General features: G+C 34.8%; 1 protein-coding gene across 1 annotated transcript; it reads right to left on the reverse strand.

Moving 5' to 3' along the window:
- Positions 1 to 1,213: 1,213 nt before the first annotated feature.
- LOC137401450 (WD repeat and FYVE domain-containing protein 2-like) lies at positions 1,214 to 25,109 on the reverse strand. The gene is made up of 12 exons (XM_068087797.1): positions 24,929 to 25,109; positions 22,325 to 22,392; positions 19,590 to 19,663; positions 18,194 to 18,248; positions 16,252 to 16,402; positions 14,581 to 14,693; positions 12,454 to 12,580; positions 9,269 to 9,374; positions 7,066 to 7,167; positions 4,354 to 4,484; positions 3,740 to 3,848; positions 1,214 to 2,158 (listed from the first exon to the last, which is right to left on the reverse strand). The coding sequence occupies exons 1-12, from the start codon at positions 25,084 to 25,086 to the stop codon at positions 2,129 to 2,131; spliced, it is 1,224 nt and encodes a 407-aa protein (XP_067943898.1). The 5' UTR covers positions 25,087 to 25,109; the 3' UTR covers positions 1,214 to 2,128.
- Between the last annotated feature and the right edge of the window lie 389 nt (positions 25,110 to 25,498).

A 25,498-nucleotide genomic window follows, 5' to 3' on the forward strand; every position in this document is an offset into this window, starting at 1 on the left:
CGGGATGTTGACTTAGAGATTATAAATATACACATTTTATTAGAGACTATATCAGCGAGTCAAGTAAAGTATCATTCAACAAGACCATGGCCATGGCATCCGCATTAATATGAGTAACTACAATTCTACAAATACAAATTTACAAGCATCGGTGAGTTAAACCTACCATCAGTTTATATAGCTCATTCAAATCTTCAGTCGGAAGCTCTTTCTTGTGCTTGCTTTAAAGGAGTTCTTGTTTTAATAATAATTGCAAATGCTGATTGGTTGCGATCACATTCCTTGACAATGTTAATAATACGTGTCCCTTCTTATTTACGACATCCAACTTTGTTGACATAGAAATCATTTTTCCGTCGTTTTGTAACGTTTGTATCGGTCTCAGATTCCATAAATAACGAATTAAATGTAGATAGTTGTAGTTATATACGTATGCTGACTTGAAAGTTTATAGTAAAAGCTATAATAACGCTACAAATGAATATTTGCTCTCGCTTGTGTATTTTACACGAAATTTTCCATGCGGACATGAGAGAAGTCGATCATCGTGTCTCTTCTAAACGTTCTAAGAATGTTTTCGGCAAACTTTCGGGGTCTTTTTTATTTCGACGTGTGTTATGAGCACACCGACGGCCAAATTTTAACTCGGGCAAAACTTTTTTCAAATTCGTATGGTGAAATAAAATTCGTATAGCGAGGTGAAGATATCACAATATTTGACTTCGTAAGGTGAAAAAATCGTATATCAGGGTATTCGTATCTCGAGGGTGCACTGTATTATCATTAACCCACCTGTATTATCATTAGCCCACCTGCATTATCATTAAACTACCTGTATTATCATTAAACCACCCGTATCATCCATAAACACTATTAAATGATTATTGTTGAATAATAGTATCTATGCTCGCCATGAGTGCTTCTTTGAAACAAAAAACCAACACACTGAATAGATTAGGAAGATTATTAGAAGATTAGGAAGCCTAAGGATGACTATGTCAAGAGCTTGCAAGCATTGGACGCTGTTATCAACATAGACTTGAACAGAACCTAGTCTAAAGCAGCAAACAAATATTCCATCCTTTTCCTCAGTCATGGGTTTATCTCTTGGTCACTCTGTTACTCTTCTACCCATTCATGTCTTAGACAATGGTAAGGTGAATATTTAGGGAGGTTTGCAGTTGCAGTGCACACTTGAAAAGCAGATAGAGGAATCTGTCAAGTTTATTTTATTTCGTACAAGTTGTAAATTAATCCATGTAATTTATCTAAGCTAAAGATAGCAGTATATTTGTGAGGATAATAATAGAAATTAATACCTAAAATTCGAAAAACTTTTCAAAATGTATAAACCAAAGCTTTAAGACAAGGCAATAAAATGTGTTTGTCACCATCAGGCGAGTACAACCTTCAGGCTTAAATACTAAGATAATTTGACATCGAATGTTGGAATTCTAAACAGGCATACTTCAACAATAGGCAACAACTCCAACAATAGGCAACAACTCCAACAATAGGCAACTTCTGGTGGTCTCCTTTCTGCTTACTAAGACCAGTTTAGCGTTCTTAACACGTTTGTCAGTTCTGCTGACAGTCATGACTTTAAACACGACACCGACTTTAAACACGAAAGTAAAATACCCCCCTCCCCCCATAAACTATTTGACCAAATCTGACAGACACCATATTTACATGTTTATCTAGTTATGATGTACGGCATGAAGGTCACGACAATCAGAATGCGAGGTGAAAGATTATATCCTCCATTATTATTATTATTATTGCAGCTCTAGCGCTGTAAGAAAGATGAACTAGTAATTGTGATGCTATAAAATATCTATCTTGCACAAATAGCTGTAAAGTAAATATATAGCATGCGCTATCAACTACTGTCGGTTAGATACAGGTAATATCTCTGACTCAGAGCGCGTAAGAAAAGAAGATAAATGCATGAAGAAAAGTGAAGGCAAAGAAATACAAATGGATAGTTTCAGTCTCTCGCTGAATTCGCTAGATGATATCTCTTGTATCATTGCTAGACGATATCTGTTGCATCATTGCCGGTCTTTAGAGCCATCCCTGGCTATCAATATAACTACTCTAGTCTAACAGGTGCGTGCGTTTGTCACTACGCCAACAGTGATTCAATACTCCAGACCTGCAAGACAAGGTGAGTCATTGAATGTGACAGTAATAGTTATAGATAGTAATAGTTATAGATAGTAATAGTTATAGATAGTAATAGTTATAGATAGTAATAGTTATACATAGTAATAGTTATAGATAGAAATAGTTATAGATAGTAATAGTTATAGATAGTAATAGTTATAGATAGTAATAGTTATAGATAGTAATAGTTATAGATAGTAATAGTTATAGATAGTAATAGTTATAGATAGTAATAGCTATAGATAGTAGTAGTTATAGATAGTAATAGTTATACATAGTAATAGTTATAGATAGTAATAGTTATGGATAGTATAGCTATAGATAGTAATAGTTATAGATAGTAATAGCTATAGATAGTAATAGTTATACATAGTAATAGTTATAGATAGTAATAGTTATAGATAGTTATATATATAGATAGTTATATATATATAGATAGTTATATATATAGATAGTTATAGATATAGATAGTTATACATAGAGATAGTTATACATAGAGATAGTTATACATAGAGATAGTTATACATAGTAATAGTTATACATAGTAATAGTTATAGATAGTAATAGTTATAAATAGTAATCGTTATAGATAGTAATTAGATATAGAGAGTAACAGATATAGAGAGTAATAGATATAGAGAGTAATGGTTATAGATAGTAATTGTTATAGATAGTAATAGTTATAGATATAGATAGTAATAGTTATAGATAGTAACAGATATAGATAGTAACAGATATAGATAGTAACAGATATAGATAGTAACAGATATAGATAGTAACAGATATAGATAGTAACAGATATAAATAGTAACAGATATAGATAGTGATAGTTATAGATAGTAATTGTTATAGATAGTAATGGATATAGAGAGTAATGGTTATAGATAGTAATATATATAGATAGTAATAGTTATAGATAGTAATAGTTATAGATAGTAATAGTTATAGATAGTAATTGTTATAGATAGTAATTGTTATAGATAGTAATAGTTATAGATATAGATAGTAATAGTTATAGATAGTAACAGATATAGATAGTAACAGATATAGATAGTAACAGATATAGATAGTAACAGATATAGATAGTAATAGATATAGATAGTAATATATATAGATAGTAATAGATATAGATAGTAATAGATATAGATAGTAATAGATATAGGTAGTAATAGATATAGGTCGTTAAGAGGTAGTAATAGTCATTCAAAGTCATAGACAGAACAGGAAACACTAATATATATTATTAAGTAGTCCAGACAACTTAATCTTCAACGACTGTGCATGATAAATATCATATGAGAGGCACACAGGTTTCAACTAGGTCTGCGCTAACATTGTAAGGTCATGCCTATGTCGTGAAGTCACACCCATACTGCAAGGCCACATCTATTCTGCCAGGTCACACCTACAATGCAAGGCCATATCTATGCTGGAAGGCCATACCTACACTGTAAGGCCACACCTATGCTGCCAGGCCAAACCCAAACTGTAAGGCCACACCTATGCTGCCGGGCCACACCTATGCTGCCAGGCCAGACCCAAACAAAGGTTCACCAACCAAATGACACACCTTTATAATCCGATCTGAGCCAACAGTGAGGAGTCGTTTTCTCTGCTCATCCACATCCAAACCTGTACCTTTGTGTTTGGCATCATACGTCATTGATAGTGGTGCTAACCTGCAAGAAACAGTCTCTTTTATAAAATGACCTTGATCATTAATAACCAACTGCTATAATCTCAAATTTAGAATGAAATAAAAAACTTGAAAGCTCCAACAAATAGCAATACAGGCTATAAGACCATCGCAGGTTAATTGCAAGCAATACATATCAACTGGTTGAGACATGTATCAGCTACTCAATGCATATATATTTAGAGATCTATGACAAGTTGAAGGTAAGTTAGAAAACTTGTTACATCCAAAAGGTTAATGTCGCTTTGCAAAATATAGGCGACATTCATTTCGCTCGTAAAAGGGTTAAATTTATCTTCCGAAAATTCTGATGAAGTGTTTAAAAACACAACGCCACTTGCAATTGACCGCCACTATAAAAGAAGGGTTGAAAAATAGAGCATCATGGCATTCAATTAGAGGTTTTACGGTACACGTATGTTAGTCTAGATTGAGAGTTATCAGCTCTTTTGTCTATGAACGCAAGACTAGACAACTTCAATACTCACTCCTCAGGAAATATGCTCTCCATGCAATCATCACACATTCTTACAGGATATTCGAAACCCATTGGAGGATACGCAGATTTTTGTTTGCTGTCTTCATCACAGACTGCAGACCCACATTTCCTGCAGTGATGCTACAAACACAGTTGACATCTGCTATCATGGGATACTACAAACACAGTTGGCATCTTCTGTCAAATAATGCTACAAACACAGTTGACATCTTCTATCAAGTGATGCTTCAAACACAGTTGACATCTTCTATCAAGTGATGATACAAACACAGTTGACATTTTCTATCCAGTGATGATACAAACACAGTTGACATCTTCTATCAAGTGATGATACAAACACAGTTGACATCTTCTACAAAGCACTCATTTCTAAGGATGAAACTTTGTTAGTTCAAGCAGTCGATAGTAACTCTCAAAACTCTTCATTCTGGCAGCAAGTTTATGTACTTATTAACATTATTATATATTATTACTAGCCGAATGCCCCGCGTTGCACGGGTATTAAAAATAGCTTATGCCCCGCGTTGCACGGGTATTAAAAATAGCTTATAAACAGTGGCAGGCAATGTAGTTGCCTGCCACTTGCTATTAGCCTGGCATATTGCCAATGGCTAATATGTGTAAGCTTACCAATAAGAGCTAACGACTTGCTCTCACGAATGAACACACATAAAATTGCGCTACCACTCTTCATGATGTTGTGCCGTAACGGAGAGCGGTAGCGTATTTGCATCCATATAACAAACAGACATACATCGCTTAATGAATCCATCAACCTGGTGTGGCTTGATTGGTAAGAGATTGGACTGGTGAATGGGAAGGTCCGAGATCAAATCTTCTGCGTTATGGATTCTTCATACTAAGACTTTAATAGCTATAGCTGGCCATACACAAACACAGACAAATTTTGAGAAATATGTATGTATATATATATATATACAGTGAAACATGGATAACTCGCCCTCGGATATATCGAACACATGGTTAACTCGAATGGATTTGCTTGGTCCGTTCCCATGCAATGATAAATGGCTTTATATAACTCGACCTCGGCACCGTTAACTCGAACAGTTTTTCGCCGAATTCACAAACGTGGTTTCCGTTCAATTTATTTCCAAGGAGTTTCCACTAGTCGCAGAGCTAAGACTACTCTGCTTTCTTAACGAAAGCGCTTTTTATACGCGTATAGTGTACATATAATTTCCCCGTACCGTATAATGGAACCGAAAAAGAAATCGTATAAAAATGATTAATAGGGTCGCTAAGACGTTCGCTTATTTACGGCCAAGCTATAAACGTTAGAAGGTATTAGCGATAAAAATTTAATAAAGATAGACACAACATGCAAAATACATATTGTAACAGTGATTATATGCAGATACATAAAGATAAAATGTCACAAATAGGCTCGTGGCTTGGCGTCCGCTACAACAGACATCCGCTTTACGATGGCATCACACAAGCAAAGAAAAGCGTGGAAACCTTCTGACAAACTTAAAGTACTCGAGGAAATCGAAGCAGGACAAAAGCTATCAGCATTATCAAAAAGAGAAAATCTTCCAAAAAGTACAGTGTCAACATGGATTAAACAAAAAGAAAAAATAAGATCGTTATGTGACCAAAATTCATCAAGGCTAAGAGATCGTTCAACGTCGCACGATGATTTGGATGGTGTATTATTGACTTGGTTTAGACAAGTGCGTAGTGAAGGCGTACCTATCGATGGGCCAATTTTGTTAGAAAAGGCTAACAAGTTTTTAAGGACTATAATAACTGTTTAAAATCTATTTCTACAATAAGTCACACTGTTGATCTTTGTCAAAAAAATACCTTGTCACAGACTACACTCGAAAAGTTTTTTAAATGAAACAACTGATCAGATGTAAAGCATGCTTATTTGCATTGGTCATAAATGTTCACTTATGTCCAGTTTTAAAAATTATCAGAAAGAATAGATATTTTTCTATTGGGCTGAGATTTGTTTGCAGTTTTAGGTGATGTGACTGACAAGACGTTTTAAGATTAAAATTGGCAAAATTGATCTCGAGTAAAACACTCAGAAGAAAAAATGTCTTTTGAGCGTTTTAACCGCGATTAGGTTTTGCCAATTTTTATCTGAAAAAGTTCTGGCAGTTACATCACCTAAAACAACACACAAATCTCAAGTGTATAAAAATATCTATACTTTCTGATAGATACTTTAAAACTCTACATCAGATGCCCTTTAACTTAAAACAAACAACCTATACTTTAGTTTATATATACATGTAGTTTGTATATGTATCTACTGATAAATACATTCACTTGTGACTGTGCTCTGATAACTCGAACGCTCTGATAACTCAAACACTTTCACTCGGTCCCGTGAAGTTTGAGTTATCCATGTTTCGCTGTGTATATATATATATATATATATATATATATATATATATATATATATATATATATATATATATATATATAGATTAATTAGTACTATATATGGCCTCATTAAACTGCAATACTGGTAATAAGTACAAGGGTGCTAAACTCCTCTACAACTTCTTCATCCGGACTGGCAAGCATGTCCTGGCAAACCAGTCAGATATTGTAATGTTAGACAAGAAGAACAGGAGGGCTACTATAATAGATATAGCAGTGCCCAATAACTACAGCATAACCAGTAAAGCAAAGGAAAGAGTGTAGAATAAGCGGCACCTACCTGTCTGTGCCCTATTACTTTCTCATTCCACATTTGTTTTACATTCCAGAAAAATGGTTTATCACATTTCATACAGCTGTCGCTGGTCGCCCACTTTGGACTCTAACAAATAGAGAAAGAACAATAGACAATAGACTGATATGCAAATCGCAGAATTATAACATTACTCCCCTTCTCAAAAAGGAGCTAAGACCATGAAGTCAGAAAAACAATAATATGCAGCAATAGTAATAGCCTGTGGTTCAATTCCTTAACACTTCTGAATAAACAGACTCAGAATATTAGCAAAAGCCTGCCTATCAACAAGATACCTAAATGCTAAATGCCTGTAGTATTAATAATGAACATACAAGCTGTTCATGTGTATTTGTTGTCTGTCACAAACATACCCTGTGGTCCTAACATATGTAAATATGGTGACAGCAATTATAATAAGCTATTGATGCAGGCTGTAGGAACTTGCTCATTTAGTTTGAGTGCAACATATAATATATTATTAACAAACCATAGTTTTTGTATTTAGTGGTCTTTTATTGATACCCACCCTTAGCCAATCCTCAAATAAATTTATTTTATCATATATGTATTTATTTTTGACAATAAAAATGTAATTTTTGCAGTCAAAATGCTGATATTATTTTGCGTATTAAGATTAATCTTTCAATGCGGTGGGAGCCAGTTGGCTGGTTGCCTGGTGAGCTCACGAAGCCAAGTCAAGACAGACATGAATCATGAAACGAATGACTCGATACCTGCTAAAGGGCGGAGCCTAGATGCTTGCTAAAGGGCGGAGCCTAAATATCTGCTAAAGGGCGGAGCCTAAATATCTGCTAAAAGGCGGAGCCTAGAGCCTATATAGACTCACAATAGAATGTTAGAAATACAGTCAAACATGGATAACTCGGCCATGGATATTTTGAACACATTGTTAACTCGAACGGATTCTTTGGTCCGTTCCTACGCAGTAATAAATTGCTTTAGATAACTCGAACTTAACACGGTTAACTCAAGCAGTTTTTTGCCGAAGGAACAAACTTAAAACAAACTTTGGTTTGTTTTAATCCGAAGGAATTTACATTAATCGCGGACCTACGACTACTCTGCCTTTCTAGCGAGTAAAGTGCTCCCTATAGGTATATAGTGTACATATATTTCCCCCGTACCGTATAATGGAACCGATTAGGAGACCGTATAAAACCTGATTAATGGGGTCGCTAACACGTCAGCTAAGTTACGGCCAAACTAAAAACGTTAAAAAGTATTAGCGATAAAAATTTAATAAAGATCAACACAACATGCAAAATGCATATTGTAAGAGTGATTACATGTGGATATATAAGGATAACACACCTTTTCACAGACTACACTCGATAGGTTTTTTAAATGAAACAACTACTCAGATGTGAAGCATGCTTTTTTGGATTGGTCGTAAATGTTTACTCGTGTGAAGTTTTAAAAATTATCCGAAAATTTGGATATTTTTCTGTCAGCTAAGATTTGTTTGTAGTTTTAGGTGATGCGACTGCCACGATGTTTTAAGATTAAAATTGGCAAAATTCATTCCTGTTAAAACGCTCAGAAGAAAAAGATGGATTTTTTTCTGAGTGTTTCCACGACGATCAAGTTTTGCCAATTTTAATCTGGAAACGTCCTGGCGGTCACATCGCATAAAACAACAAACAAATCTCAAGGGATAGAAAAATCTCTATACTTTCTGATAAAATTTTTCTAAACTTTACAATAGAAGCATTTTATTTAAAGCAAGCCATTCATGCTTTTGATTTATATTATAGTTTGTATATGTACATGTATCTACTAATAAATACATGGGCTTATGACAGTGCTCTGATAACTTAAACGCTCTGATAACTCAAACACTTTCACTCGGTCCCGTGAAGTTTGAGTTATCCATGTTTGACTGTAATTGCACTTTTTCTGTATGATATTTTATATTGTATTACATATTTATACAAATGTATTCTTATAATTTTTCATGACGAGTTAATCTGTAACATTGGGGTGACAAATAAGGAGTCCAGTTGACTTCCTTTAAATTTTTATCAAGACGGATTTCCTGGCAAATTTGTAATTTCAAATCTCCTTGACATCTCCGCGTTCCCTTCATACAAAGGCTGGACTAGTATCAACAAGTGCTTGCTCTAAAATACGACCTTGTCATCAGCTGAATAAGAGTCGAACTAACCTCTTTCCTTTCCGCCGTGAAGTCCCAGAGCATAAGGCTAGAATCATTAGCAGCTGAGAAGAGGGATTTGGAAATAGGGGCGTAGCAGAGGGCCTGCACCTTATCACTACAAAGATGGCATTTTTCAATTGCTCATTTCTCTTACACAAATGGTAGGATAGATAAAATAGGTAAATAGTTAACACATTTGCTCGAGCAAGCCTTAGGACTCAACTCACAAATGGATTGAATTAAACCGATCCATTGAAGTTAAGATAGCCAAAGAATTGAGAATTGAATTAAAGTCATTTCACTTAAATACTGAAATGAATCAATTCTTATATGATTTATGATGCAAAAGAATTGGTAACTGAATTGTTAATTTTTTGATGAGAGTTGAATTGAATTACAGTCATACTTCAACTTACGAGCTTAATACGTTCCGAGACTGAGCTCGTATGTCAATTTACTCGCATGTTGGTGCAATTTATTTATATATAGAACAATTAAATATATATTGATTGGTTTCCATACTCTAAAAAAGCAAATAAAACACTCAAAACAAGATATTGTAACAGAAAGAACATGTTGGTTATTGTCCTTACGTACTACATGCTTTCAAAAAGCAACAAATAAAAAATAATGCAAGAAAATGTGATTAATTAAAATGTAAAATTAAATACATACAATAGCAGTTAACACTCGCATTTGCTAGGGAGGGAGATATAAGTTATCCTTCGTTACAACATTTGACTTTGATAAATTTGGATTTTATCAAAGTGTTAAAAGACAAACTTAGAAGCAAACCTAAAAGCAAACTTTCATTTTCAACTAAACGTAATTAAAATTTCTTCGGTGTTCATAGTTTGAAGTTTCTCGCTGGTTAGCGAGAAATTTTTCCTTTTTTTTCGCTTTCACGACTAGCCGGCCGTTTTAAGATAAACCTAACTAAGGTCGTTTGCCTTTGTCGCTCTTGCAACATGTGATTAGGACGAACACAGGTGTCGTCACAAATGGTTAATGCACGACCACTAGCCAGCTTGTCCGAATGTCTATTAAACAGTTTGGATAAATAGCGCCGGCCTTTTCACATAGCATCGTTTCAGTTACGCTGTCACCGGCCAATTGTTTGTCCAATGCCATCAGCGATCGTGAAGATCGCGGCACCGTTTAGAAACTATGGTTAATCCTTTTGCGAACTAAATGCCCTGAATATAATCCTTCTGTTTGATAATTATGAATTTCTGTATTTCTGTCATATTGCCGAGCTAGCTCAATCACGCATACACATTTCGCATATTTTTCAATATTTTTCCATTTAATATCAATTGTTATCATTTGCTTTTTCTTTGTATTATCTTTCATTTTACTGGCAAACTTTTGGTCTACGCACAGTACGTTTAATTCACATAATTCTGCACAGAAAATCGTGCCCAAAAACACGGTACAACAGTATAACCTGAGCAGTTGAAAAATACAGAGTGATGCTGTTCTCATAAAACACCTCCGGCATACTTGGCAACTGACTCAAGTGCTCGTATCTCAAACATGGCTCGTATGTTAGTGCTAAAACTTGCTTTAAAGCTGGCTCGTATCTCAAGTTTCTCGTACGTTGGAGCACTCGTAAGTTGAAGTATTACTGTATTGTTAAAGCCTTCAAACATCAGTAAATGGCCAACTGTGAGTCATGCTGATTGCAGCTATAATAATCATAAACAACCCATCTAAATAATTCGTCAATGTCAATTTGACAAATAGCCAATCCCGATGCTTTCCCAGCGATTACACCTGCCTTATTTATTACAGACTATTACCCTTCACACCTACAATGGCTCTCAAGTATTTTGAAAGTCAATTTTAGTGTTTTTAAACTAATTTTATTGGTTGAAACAAAAAGTAAAATCAACTCACATAATAAAGCCCAGGGGTGAACGGGTAGCTTGACAATTGGTATAGGAGCTTGTTTTGACTTGAAAAATCACATTTTCAAACCACTGCCAGAGTATGAACACACTCCGACAACTTTCTGTAAACTTTTAGATTACACGATTACTAACTATAGACAATATTTACATTTTAGGCAGAGCTTTTATGCTTGTAGTATGCACTCAGATAAAGGTTTATGTTTTATTTTAACTACCCTGGCAGTCTAGTGTGTAATAGGAGATCATCACATGTGCCGTGAGAGATCGTCACGTGTGCCATAAGAGATCGTCACGCGTCCCAACAAAGCGCGGAGAATAAGTATGTACACAATTATTTAAAAGTGCCAGCAGGCGGTCGATTGGTGCAGGTGGTGGTGTAGATCTATCAAGCCGAATGTTGCAAGTTCGATACCTGCATGTTGCAATTGTTTTTCCCAACCCCTAACAGAGCTTGAAATAGATGGACATCTCATACTATTATTTATTGGAACTAGTACTCTCCCTTGCGACATTAGAGATCCTCATGTGTAATAATTATGTGCATAAATATTACGCAAAGCAGCATGATGGTCGGGTGCTGCAGTTGTAGTATGGCTGGATGCCAAACAGAATAATCGATTTTGATTCATGTATGAGGCAACTTTTTTTTAATGAACGGTTTCGAACGGATGGACGGACACGGCGCTTTTTATAGAAACGACTAGATGAATGCCCGGCATTGTGCGAGTAATAGAATAATTACCCAATGAATTTGAGTAACTTACCTTGTGAGCTTGTAACTTAAGCTAGTCTAAATCTTTTCTATAATAATAGCCGTGAAGTCAGCTTTACATTATGTGTAATGACATTAATGACGTTGCGTGTAACTTCAAGCTGGCCAATAGCATTTTCCCGAGCGCTGCATAAATATGTGCCCTACTATACCATAATATGGCAAGACAGCGTAGTATTAGATTACTTCGTCAGTCTGCAGATCTGGAGGTTCAGAGTTGAATTCCAGTATGATGTGGTTTTTGCGTTTCAAAAGCTATTGCGATGAATGGACAGATGAATGATAAACATTGAGATTTATATATATAAATTGCTGATCAACCTCGGACAACCTTGCTGACATCACAGGGCTGATTCTCTAAACAATTTAAAGGCTGAAGTAGTATACGCCCTGAAGATATCACATGTAGTAGTAGTTTGACCTGCTTCAGCAGCAATGACATCAATTTACCTAATAAACTGCCTAAATGCAACAATACTGCTTCAACTGAGGATTATAAATGTACTTACTGATGTCCATTGAGATCGTACGCCGTCCCCTTATTCCCTCCTATATCCCAGGCTATTATGCTCTCATCAAAACTTCCTGAGAATAACATCGCGTTCTGCACATCCCATGCCAATGATTGGATACTCCCTGCAAACAGATTTGAGTTACTCATTGCATATTGGTGGTATTAAATTACTAGACACCCCCTAAGGTATTAGAAACAAACTTCTAGCATTCTTTACTAATATCATCTTTGATGGGATGGAAATAGTCATCTTCGATGACTATTTCCATCTCTTTTCGTGTCAAATCAAAGCTTCCACTAACTTTATAGACATTGTAATCTTTCAATATGACATAATTTTAGCCTCATTAAATTTATCAATGACTCAATAAATAGAATGTAATAGTATATACCACAGAACTGATAGCGCTTGTCTGTGAGTGTTGACTGTTATTACAACAAATTGCCCTGTGGACCCAATTATAGACAAGAGTTACTCTATTAGAAGGAATCATCAAACCCTGATGGAGCGTGTTTACTTCATTTCTTTGAAAAGCTGATAGACAAACTGTCAAAATAAGCCAAAGAGTTACTTAGTATTGTATATGCATTCTAAGTTACTAGTATCATATATGCCTCCTAACTTACTAGTATCATATATGCCTCCTAAGTTACTAGTATCATATATCCCTCCTAAGTTATTAGTATCATATATGCCTCCTAAGTTACTAGTATCGTATATCCCTTATAAGTTACTAGTATCATATATGCCTCCTAAGTTATTAGTATCATATATGCCTCCTAAGCTACTAGTATCATATATCCCTCCTAAGTTAATAGTATCGTATATGCCTCCTAAGTTGCTAGTATCATATATGCCTCCTAAGTTACTAGTATCATATATGCCTCCTAAGTTACTAGTATCATATATGCCTCCTAAGTTACTAGTATTGTATATGCCTCCTAAGTTACTAGTATCATATATGCCTCCTAAGTTACTAGTATCGTATATCCCTCCTAAGTTATTAGTATCATATATGCCTCCGAAGTAACTAGTATCGTATATGCCTCCTAAGTTACTAGCAACTCTTATTCCAAAGGGTGCATACAAAGAACAAATTGTTCTTCGGTATATCATATCTTTAAAATATTGTTTATTCCATTATAGTATACAGCACCTGCCGTAAACAAGTTGTATGACTAGAAACAGATCTATAATATAACAGAGGATCAGCGAGGTACGTTGAGACCAAAAAGAACTAGATACTCTCAAGAATACGGCAGTATATATAAATATAGCCAATGTAGCCACCTGATCAACTCTACCCTTAACAATAGGTGAATAGTTCAAGCAGCCTAATGGCAAAATCATGCTGCCTTTAGATTTGATAATGATTTAACCAAGTGGAGATAAATTTCATAAAAAATAAGCAAACTCAGGCATTAAGGTGATTTCAACTTACTCCATTTACGAATTTACTAGCTATAGAATATTGCTGAAGTTGATACAAGTTTAACACAGTTTTAACATAGCTTTAACACAGTCTTAACATAGCTTTAACATAGTAGAATTAAAACCACACAATGAATAAACTAATATTAATCAGGTATTAAAAAAATGTTAACTTACATAACTTACAACTAAAATGATGTCACTTCTGTTTATGTTTATAAATACAGTTAGAAGGTTATTGCTTAGTTGTTAAAATTACCTTGATTCATAGGTTCATCCTCGTGAGTACTGTATGCTTACCCATATGACCTTTAATCATAGTGAGTACTGTATGCTTACCCACATGACCTTTAATCATAGTGAGTACTGTATGCTTACCCATATGAGATTTAATCATAGTGAATACTGTATGCTTACCCATATGACCTTTAATCATAGTGAATACTGTATGCTTACCCATATGACCTTTAATCATAGTGAGTACTGTATGCTTACCCATATGACCTTTAATCATAGTGAGTACTGTATGCTTACTCATATGACCTTTAATCATAGTGAGTACTGTATGCTTACTCATATGACCTTTAATCATAGTGAATACTGTATGCTTACCCATATGACCTTTAATCATAGTGAGTACCGTATGCTTACCCATATGACCTTTAATCATAGTGAATACTGTATGCTTACCCATATGACCTTTGAGAGATGAAACGTATTTACATTCGGTATTTTCTAACTTTAAGACACTAATCTCTCCGGCTGAGCTGCCAACAAACACTGTCTTTGATGCTTCATCAAATCTATACTATGGCTAAGGAAAGCGCATCAAATAAAATAAAAAACTTTCTCAATTCAGTTATGACCAAAATATTGTAGCAGCACCAGCACAGCGATGGAGGAAATGTACATGGAAGTTCAATAATAAAAAATATCTGTACATCTAAAATGGAGGTTATATTTAACTGAAATGATCACAAAAATGTGCAGGCTTTTTAAATTTCTTTTAATGTTGCGACAAAGGTGAAATATATGTTTTTGATAGTAATTATATGGTATAATCATTTCATCAAAGTATACTATTAATAATATATATTGTATGTGAGACACGAAAAACAAAGCATAGAATACTCGGGAGAGATCGGGTTCTCAGCAACATACATATTTCCAAAAGGCACGCGTGGAAGCAATCCTTCGAAGGTCATGCATAAAGTCTGCCTAGCTTACGGCAATAGATGCTGTGTATGTTTTCTAAGAGCAAAGTTGCACAAACAGTTGCGCTATGTATGATCTTGACTGAATATGTCTGAGCCCAGTGGCGAGGAAACCTCTACAACTTGAGACATGCTCAGTTGTGAAAAGCAATTTAATTTTGGATGTAATTCCTGTCATCACCAGTGACCTTTTTTAGGAATTTGAACCCTCAACTTGTTGTTTGCAGGTCAGGTGTTCTAAACCAGCAGGCAACAGCTGCTCTCTAATTTGCTTTTAATACTTTACTAAAATTAGCCACCTCCAGTTTACCTTTAGTAGTTGTCTACACCTGGTCATATTGTATATACGCAGGCCACGGACTGCTCTGTATAGGCACAATATACTGTTTTACTAAATATCTATCTAGTGAACTCTTTCTATTGGGTTCTTTTCAGCAAGCAATTTTTCAGTAGATAAAAATGTAGATGCCCAAAAACCACCATTTAGTTACTACACTAAAGCATCGACATACACCAACCATGACACCTGCCAAAATGTTTAGCAACAACAAATATGTACCACTGTTTGAATAAAAACAAAAATGAGGTGTGTTAAAAATCTTGCAACGTATTCACCTTTTTGATTGTGCTTATATCCCTTAAAACCACACGTGTTTCTAGTGGGACAACTCCATATAATTAATAAAAAACATTTTTTTAATTTTTGGCTGCAGATTGGAATTTTTGGAGTGTTTTTTTAAACAAAAATGTTATAAATAGCAACAAAAATGCTAAAAAAACTTGCATCGTATGCAACTTTTTGATATTCATTAATACCACACAAGCATTTGAAGTTTGACGGTTTCAAAACAATTACTAAAAATGTTTCTAGTTTTTGGCAGCAGATTTGAATTTTTGAGTGCTCTGTAGAAAACAATGTTATAAATAACAACCACAATGCTAAAAAAACTCGCATTGGTTTCAACTTTTTGATATCCCTTGCTACTACGAAAGTGTCTTAAGAATGACGACTCCAAAAAAAATACTGAAAATCTTTTTTAGTATTTTGGCTGAAGATTGGTATTTTTGCTGAATTTTATATAAACAGATGAAAGAATTACTAATGCCTCTAGTAGAGAGAAGTAGGTAAGAGGGGGTGAAAGGATACACAAGGCAGAGTGCTTGTGCAGAGAGCTTGTGAGCACCCAACCGTTTACCACTCTCAGAACAGTGCCACTGTAGATATTTATCCAGTGATGTACTAAGCACCCACTCGCACGTTACACTGAACTGGATGGCTGTTACTCTGTCAGAGTGGGCTACAATGTGACAACAGAGTGCTAATCAAAAACAGAATCCAACTCAAGGCAAAGTGGCACTCAACATGTATGAATACAGCTGCCCACTACAAATAGATCGTCATAAGCTTTGATACTTTAAGGTTTTCATGTAACAATTGGTGAAAATAAAAAATGATTGGAATGTATTTTCTCCTAAAATTTGTGACAGAATATATTTTATTTGAATAAAAGCATGAGCTAATTCTAAGACTTCTGATTCACATGAAAATCTACATAGAAATGAGGCTGGGGTTCGAGTTGCTATGGATACAGTAATACATCTCCAGCTTAGCCTAATATGTTGGTACTGAATTTATGAGAAATTTATTGCACTTTATTTATAATATGTTTTCCTAATATACAGTCTATTGCATGAAACAATAAAAAGTGTTAAATAATGCAAAATTCATTAAAAAACCATTTCTAGCCTCGGAACAGATTACAATTTGGATCTTTGGAATTCTAACAAGATGGAACCATAGTTGGTTTATCAACATTACCGGTGCTATTAAACAGTATTGTCTACATAAAATTGTCGACAATAATTTATTAATGGGAATGATAAACTTGAAATAAAACACTAATAAATGTTTTTCACAATATCTAAACTATCAGAGTGTAAGATTCAGCATAATCTAGCTAAATCGCTAGCCTCGTGAGTCAACTTAGTTTAAGCAATCATGTCATGGCCAGCAATACTGAAGAAATAAATTTAGCAATCTAAACATAAAAACGTGCCATGTTCGCCTTGCACTGGCCAAGAAAGACAGTCTGTTGAGGCATCGGAGACTGATGGCAGCAGCAATGATGCTGCCATCAGTCTCAGATGCTGCCAAATAAAAAAAGAAACTGCGGTTATCCCTACTTTTGGACAGAGGAAAATTCTTAATTTGGCACTTTTTTTACGACTCCTTGTGGTCTGTTCAAGAATGCAACTGCCAACCAGTTGTTTGTAGCTCAGACACTTTAGACCAGTCACCTAGTCCCACAATTGAATCATAAACTGCTTGAACTGGTTTGTTATAATCAGCTCAAACTTTCCAGATTTCGGCTCGAATGAGCAAAAAAAGACGGACACGATTTCAATCTCAACTGTTAGGGGTTTGAGAAATATATAGCTTCGATATCAATTCCGAAAACAGTTTAGAAAAGCTGAGAAATTTCTCTATTACACAGGACTAAAAACAATTTTGTGATGTGACCTCATTTGTATTGAACATGATATGACCTGTCACATATTGCACTAACAATGGTTCTACGATCTAGGCTGAACATGTCGGAAAACAGTAGCCAAAGAATCTCAACGACTGGAAACATGCCCAGTTGGAGAGAGGAATTAACAGTTGGATGTCATTCCTGACACGACAAGTGGCCTTTTAGGGAATTGAACCCCCAGCCTGTTATTTGCAGGTCAGTTGGCCAATAAACCGAGGTTGCTCTAGTGGCCTAGAAAACAAAAAAACTTGATGAGTTCAGAAAAAAACACTCGTCTATTTGGCTGATCAAAAGGAAGAGCCTAAAGCACTTACTCTAGAACTAACAGAATTACAAACCACAAACTCAGTCAGTTAAATAACTAACACATGAATCTGTCTCTGCTACTGAAATACCCTCAATAATCTCAGGCAAATATGGAATAATCATGCGATTGATGGCACCTACAGACACAGCTATCACATATATGTTGTTCAGTGACGGTATCTGAAATAAACAAAATCTAAACATATTTCTTGATCTGACATACAGTAAACAAATGGGAGTTTTACTGACCGATGTATGTCTGTCTATATTGGGCATTGTTATAGTCTTCGGCCAGATCAAATTCCTATAAAACAACCAAGTAGTAAAGTGTTGAGATAAGAACTGGATTATACAGAGTTTAAAATGTATTTAACTGCCTACAAGTTACAGATGGTTTGGTAGAATACGAAGACAAGCATTCAAATGAACAAAGTTAATTCATTCCAAGATCTGGTTTGTAAGTTGAACCTGTTGCATGCTGAATCAAATATTCTTATAAACGAACATTCTTTTTCGCTAAATTTGTTCAACAGCTAAAAGAATATGACGTTTCATGTAGTTTACATAGCATTGAAGCACATGAGTATATACAATAATGTAAAATACTAAATTTAAAAACTTAACAAACAAAATGATAATCAAAAGATTTCTTTTGTATTTCTGTACCTTGGTATATAAGCACGAGCGTGGAGATGCTCACATTTAGAGATAGAGGTGGTCATACAGATATGCTATTTGATATCTAATATAACTCAAAATAGGCAAAGTTTTAAATAGTTTAGCTTATAAATTATTTATAATTTTTAGTATTCTTTTACATTTCGTTTGTAATTGTCACCGACCTCATCAATTTCACTTTCAACAACTTCAAAATTCAAAAAGTTTTCTGCTTGAAATAGCTTGATGTATCAAGCCAAACATTTGCTCATATCTTTATGTTGTTTGCTGGAAGATGCCTGCTTGATTTAACCACAGAAATGTGGCTTTAGTCAATGTTTTGGCGGTATTTTCAATAAATGTACATTATAGAGTTATCTCTAGTAGCAAAACTAAATAAAATTCCTCCCCTCCGAATACGAACAGGAAGTAGCTGTGGTTTTTTTTACCTCAAGTACTAATATCTAGAGATTAATCACCTGCAATCCATGTCTATGAGTTGATAGATGACAAGAACTACTAGTTCCTGATTGGGTATTGTCAACACAGCCATAAAAAGAAAGGTACATTCTCATCAAGCAAGACATGTATGCTGATACTAGTCTGATTACACTGCAAGTAAGGCTGAAATATAAATTCATTTAATAATATTATTTTCAGCAGACAAATATAAACAATTTCCTGCTTGAGTTGTCTCTTTTTTGACTATATTTTAGAACAATGAGCCTCACCAAGAGTTTAAATAGGTGAACAATAAACATTGGAATTTTCAATTGTTCAAGCAGTTAGCTTGAAGACACAAGGAGAGAACGTTCCTGGAAGGTTCCGGAAGGTAAAGGAAACTTAAACAACGGTTTCTGAAGAAGGCCCTAAAGCTAGACGTTACGTTATCACTTAGTATTGCTCTGAAAGGTCTAGCAGTACAGATGTCTCCTTGGCTTTAGCACAGTTAACTCTATGAAATAGCTAACATAGATCTATTGCTTACCTGTATTCTACCATCATAGAGACCGACAAATATTCGTCCAGTCATGGCACTGTAGTCTACGGATGATGCCTCCACTACATGCAAAATACATGACGGTATGTAGAACTGAGCAATACACATAACTCATCACTACATAATCAAATGCAGAAATAAAAGCAATAATTTATTTCACCTATATAAAACATTTTAATTTGGTAATTGGTACACTGGCAGTCCCAAGCGATCTCCCATTTGACCAATTGACAGTGTAATAATCTCCTATTGGTTCATTGTCTGTTTAGTGGTCTACTACTGGTCAATTGATATGACTTGTAATATGAATTACTAGCGGAATGTTCGTCGTTGCACAGATATTAAATAACAGCTTATAAACAGTGCCTGTCACTTGCCATTAGCATAGAACATCGCCAATGGCTAATTTGAGTAAGCTAGTATCCCTATTGAAAAAATTAGTAATAAGAGCTTGAGGGCAAGCTTTAGTGACGTTGCGCGTAACGCAAAGTGCTATGTGTATTTTAAACTAGATAACGATTTATACCACCCAATGAATCCACTGCATCTCGCGGAGCTCAATGGGTTACTTTATGGTGAACGGGAGGCTCTGTGATCAAATCTTCTGCGACACGGATTCTTATTTACTAGATGCTAATCAGGTAAAGCTGGAAATACCGAATGACAGACTTTGAGATTTATATATACATAGATTTAAACTACCAAAAGAAAACTACACAAGTTTAACTAACAAAGCAAAACCATTCCATAAGTAATCGCACAGCCTAATCATTGTCAGGTCCCTTGTTCTTAGTAGCATCCATTCTAACTCATTTGAAAGAAAATCGGAAAGTTTCAATGAATAAACACAAATACGCAAAACGCACTAACATGGCCTAGCATCACAAAGTTTACAAATGACCTTCTTATTCTGTTTACCCTAAGCGATTTAGAAATACAGCGTTCGCAGTCCAATATATATTGAACATAAAAATACCAGTTGCACACAACTTACTAGTATGCTCTAATCATTTGCTGGTTATATGGATTTACTTTACAAAATTCATTATGAAACAAAATTTAACCAATACTTGGTTTATGTGCTGTTAGCAACTTAGCAGTCACCATCGTTTCTGTGCTTATATTTCCGAAACCCAACCAAAAACCAACTTAATACACTGAACCAAAGTTATAATGACGCAAGACCAGGTAGTAAAACAACCAATCAGGTTTCATTCAAACGCAAGGCATGACACACTATTGTGGTCAATATCTAAGAAAAACAGCCTAGCACAGACCATGTACTGTACATCAAATTATGGATCACTCGGCTAACATGAGCTTCTTTACTGAAATAAAAAAGGAGAAAAACTACTCGAGAAAAAGCAAAGATAAAATATTTCGAATTTTTACTGGTCAATTGACAGTGTAGCAATCTCTCGTTTGACCAATTGACAGTGTAATAAACTCACAATGGTTGATTGACTATTTAGTGGTTTACTATTGGTCAGTCAACAGCGTAATGATCTCCTATTGGCCAATTAATAGTATAGAAACCTCCTATTGGTTCAATAACTGTTTAATGGTCTACTATTGGTTAATTGATAGCAGCAAATTTCTTCCACCTAACAATGAAGGATGACTCGGGTTACTAAAAAACTATAAATTTAACTTTATTTGGCCGAGTACCCAGCATTGCCCGAGTAATAAAAACAGCTTATAAACAGTTGCAGGTAATGTAGTGTACAGGTAATGTAGTTGGTAAGGTGATGTAGGTAATGTAATGTTTATAAGCTGTTTTTTATTACCCGCGCAGCACAGGGCATTCATCTAGTACATATTAAAACAGCAATCTAGAATATTGACTGGGATGTAAATAACAAAAATATTGCCGAAGTTGGTGATTGTTTTTGCATTTTCCAATAAAATGGTGGTCTTAAAAACGTACATCTCATCTATATAGCAATGTCAAAGTTTGTTGGTGATTCCGTGTGTCCAGCTATAGTTATTAAAATCTTGGAATGAAAAATATGTATCGCGGATTTGATCTCGCAACCTCCCATTCCCCAGATGATATGCTAAACCATTGAACTGCGCAAGATTGATGGATTCGTTGGGCGATATATGCCGCTATATGGGTGAAAATATACATACCGCTTTCAGTTACGGCGCAACATCATTTTACGCTTGCTCTCACGATTCTTATTAGTAAGTCTAGCAATAGGTTACTAACTAATTCACATTAGCCATTGTCAATGTGCCAGACTGATGGCAAGTGGCAGGCAGCTACCTTACCTGTCACTGTTTATAGGCTGATGTTTAATACTCGTGCAACACCGGGTACTCCGCTAGTTATTTATTATCTACTTAATACGCTTTGTTCATTTAGAAATTACTGAGTTTTATAGCAAGGAGTGGTGACTCAACGGGTTACTATGAATGGTCGGAGCAGTAATTGCAGCATTGATGGTTGTTTTTGAGGCAAGGTAGGTTTCTTTCTATCCCTTTTGAATAGGCTGCGAGTAGGGTTTTCTAAGTAAGAAGGTATACAGGGAGAGTAGTGTTTCTTGTTTGGGTAGGGTCCGCATCAGGATTTTTAGGGATTCGTTTAGGGATGTTTGTGATTTTCATAAAAGCAATTACCAAGACCTGTAACTAACTGTTTACATATTATATTTTAGCATACAAAATCACCAAGTGTCAAATATCCTTTAGGCTGCTAATGTATTAATTCAAGGGCTAACCTGGCAGCTGATGGCATACACTTGGCCAGTATTGGCCAGAATCCCTCTTCAACCATACTCTTAATGTTCTGCAAAAGATATATTATAGTTTTTCATTAGCCGCATCTAATTATACATCTAAAGTAACAGAACTGGAATAAATTTTCTTTGAAAGAATGCTGAGAATAGTATTAATATGGAAGGATCCAAGCAAAACTAATGAACAAACTAATGAGACAATCACTGTCTCCATGCTTTGAATATGGTTTGAAGGTACCTGCCGCAGACGAATTTACACCCTACTATTTCAATGATTTGAAATTACACTATAGATCTTTCTAAGATTCACGATGCATCCCAACGAATGCCTTCGCAGAAATTTAGCGAAGCTACATTGAATGTTCAATTTTACCGTTTCCACAACTCGGTGTGGAAGCAACTTTGAACCCATTAAAAGCATTTAAACGCAGCGAATGCGTTACAGACATTTAAAAAAAATATTTTTCCTTGACAAAGCAAGATAAAAACCCATATGCAGTTGGCTGTGGCAACCAAAACGATATCTCCAATCGGCAAGATGTTGGGTAGCTTTATTACATAGAATTATTCATTCTTCTTAGACAATAATACGTAATAACTGTCCTGCCATTTTAACAGTTTTCTGTGGCAGAGTCTAGAATACTTAAGATATACTGATGACCTTCTTTGATTTAAATGATATCTTACTATAAGTTTACTATAAGTGTGGAAATCTTAATGCAGCTCATCTGTTGAATGATGACAACTCAAGACAAGTGGTTGCCATTGACACCCTTAAGCCACACCCTTCGTATTACCTACTGTGAGACTTGATGCCTACTAGTAACACACTGTTAGTATTATTACTACTAAAATCTGCATTGTTTTGAATATCTAATTCATTCTGCAGCACTTCTATTCTGACTACTCAGAAAGTATGTCTGTTAATTAGCATATCTAATGAGCGAATGATTGCCTAGATGTCTTTTAAGATGAAGTGTCATGATAAGTAACAGATGCTAGAAATAGGAGCAAAAAATTAATGATCATTATATAGATTCGCATAGCTGTTTATTACGTTCTTCAAAGTAATACAAAAAATTGTTCACAAGAGCAACTAATTGACGCATTGTTCAAGCTTTTTAAACGCTCAAATAAATCTTTGATTTATTGTTTTAATACGAAAGGTGGATGAATGAATGTTTTATGAAAGGGGGATATATGCGTGCAGTGAATACACATGCTAGTACAACCACTGATTATGATGTGCTATGTAATACTGCCACCAAAACCAAGCATATAGTTGAATTGATGTTTTCATGCGCAACACTGTTATAGGTGTGGAGCATTTTTCTTCTCCTCAGGTATCATAGAGACACCGCAACTGCTTGAGTCTTCCTAACAATGCAATTCAAACCATTGAAGTTGGAGAGAGAAGACAAATAGGCAAACAAAAATTTTGAACTTCATATTTATATCCAGAGGTAGGCCTGGTTATAACCAGCACAACGATAAATAAGTGAATCCATAAAATGTAGGCTATAATTATTGCTATTAGTGTACTGTTTTAGATAAAGTCAGCACAACTCATCACTAAACTATTCAACAGCAGACACTATTGGCTATATTGGCAGTGCTACAAAGACGATGAATTAAAAATAATAAAAGCCCTACTCTGAAGTAATATCTCCTTTCTAAGTTTCTGGTCTAAGTGATTGTCCTGAAATGCTAAAAAGATCTTTAGAAGAGTGTGTATACAAAACAACCTTCAGGAAAAATTTGTTTTGTTATTTACAAAAAATCTGTGATACAAATTGCATAAATCAATGAAAGAAAATAGATAGTGTATTCTTATGAAAGGTTTGCTTATGAAATTGTGTATCACATTAGAGCACAGAAAAATTTTCTCTACACATAAGCAATCATAGTGAGAGTCTATAAATCATGATGCTACACCGTAAATAAAATTAGTGAAATTTGATACAAAATAAAATTCAAGTAAACATGCAAGAGTGAATAAAAATTGAGATTAAAAGTAGCACGAAACATGAGCTTTTGTATTGGACGCAAGGAAATAACTAGAACTATTGCTGATCAAACCTATGCAACTAGAATTTTGTTTTTTTTCTGGCACCAAAATTACCATTACTGTTATAATATACGACATAACTTTATGAAACAACAACAAAATGATGAGACAGATAGCAAACTTTTGCCAAAGTCCTTGTAGTTGATAAAGATTATTTATCCATGGATATTTATGCAATATTTCATTAAATGACAAGCTTAAATGGGACTAATTCTTTTAAAATTTCCACTCAAATCATTGAAAACAGTAATATGAAGCAGAGTGTTTCAGGTATTGTGGCCTAAGCAAGGAAAGTTGACTTAAGTTACTAATAAAAGTTATTCATATAACATACGGTTAATAGTTGGAATTTTAGAATCAGCAGCAATAGAAACTTTATCACAACACATTCAATGTTTCTCTGTATTTTCCCAAGCCTTTGTACTGTTTGTAGGAAACTTGTGATAGACTTGGTGTTAATCTTAGGAAAATCAGCTGTTGAACAACACTACTTACGTAACTGAAAAAGTTTATTTTACCTGTCACTACTAACGCTGATTACACCGTCTTCGCCAGGTATAAGTCTTGCACCAGTTACATTTGCGTCATGACCTTCTAACTTATTCAACAGCTCAGGTTTTCTGTGATTAGCGATTTTTTGGTGAAAGTCAGTTTTTACTTGACCACCGCTCGCCATAATGCAATCATGTGACCTTTTAAACTTGGTTCTCGACTATGTTGTTTTTCGATCTCGGCTATGTTGTTGTTCTTATTACATGAAGGCGAGATGACCAATAATTAACTACGTGATGGGTATGAATGCGTTTTGTCTAAAGGAAATAATCGGAACTACGCAACTTATTATGAAACTCAAAAAATAAGAGTTTATATCTTTGTTTAAAATCTAATAATTGATTAAGTTATCAAATGCTGAAATATTTATTCATGTGGTTATTTTATTTTGCTAAGTTTAATTACTGTACTGTAGAAAACTGCTGTTGTCGTCACTTTCGTTATTAATTTTGAACGTTTTATATTTCAGCCGAGTGAAAGTTTTCATATTCGGTTAACAAATACCGTTTCTAAGGCTATTCTATTTCGCCCGACTA

Source organism: Watersipora subatra, chromosome 8, assembly GCF_963576615.1.
Source record: "Watersipora subatra chromosome 8, tzWatSuba1.1, whole genome shotgun sequence".
NCBI lineage: Eukaryota > Metazoa > Bryozoa > Gymnolaemata > Cheilostomatida > Watersiporidae > Watersipora > Watersipora subatra.

Coding starts and splice junctions, on each gene's coding strand:
- LOC137401450 (XM_068087797.1), bottom strand. CDS start 25,086: ATGGCGAGCGGTGGTCAAGTAAAAACTGACTTTCACCAAAAAATCGCT. Junction 9,375..12,453: donor TACGATCTCAATGGACATCA/GTAAGTACATTT, acceptor CCATCTTTGTAG/TGATAAGGTGCAGGCCCTCT. Junction 4,485..7,065: donor AAGTAATAGGGCACAGACAG/GTAGGTGCCGCT, acceptor CTGTGTTTGTAG/CATCACTGCAGGAAATGTGG.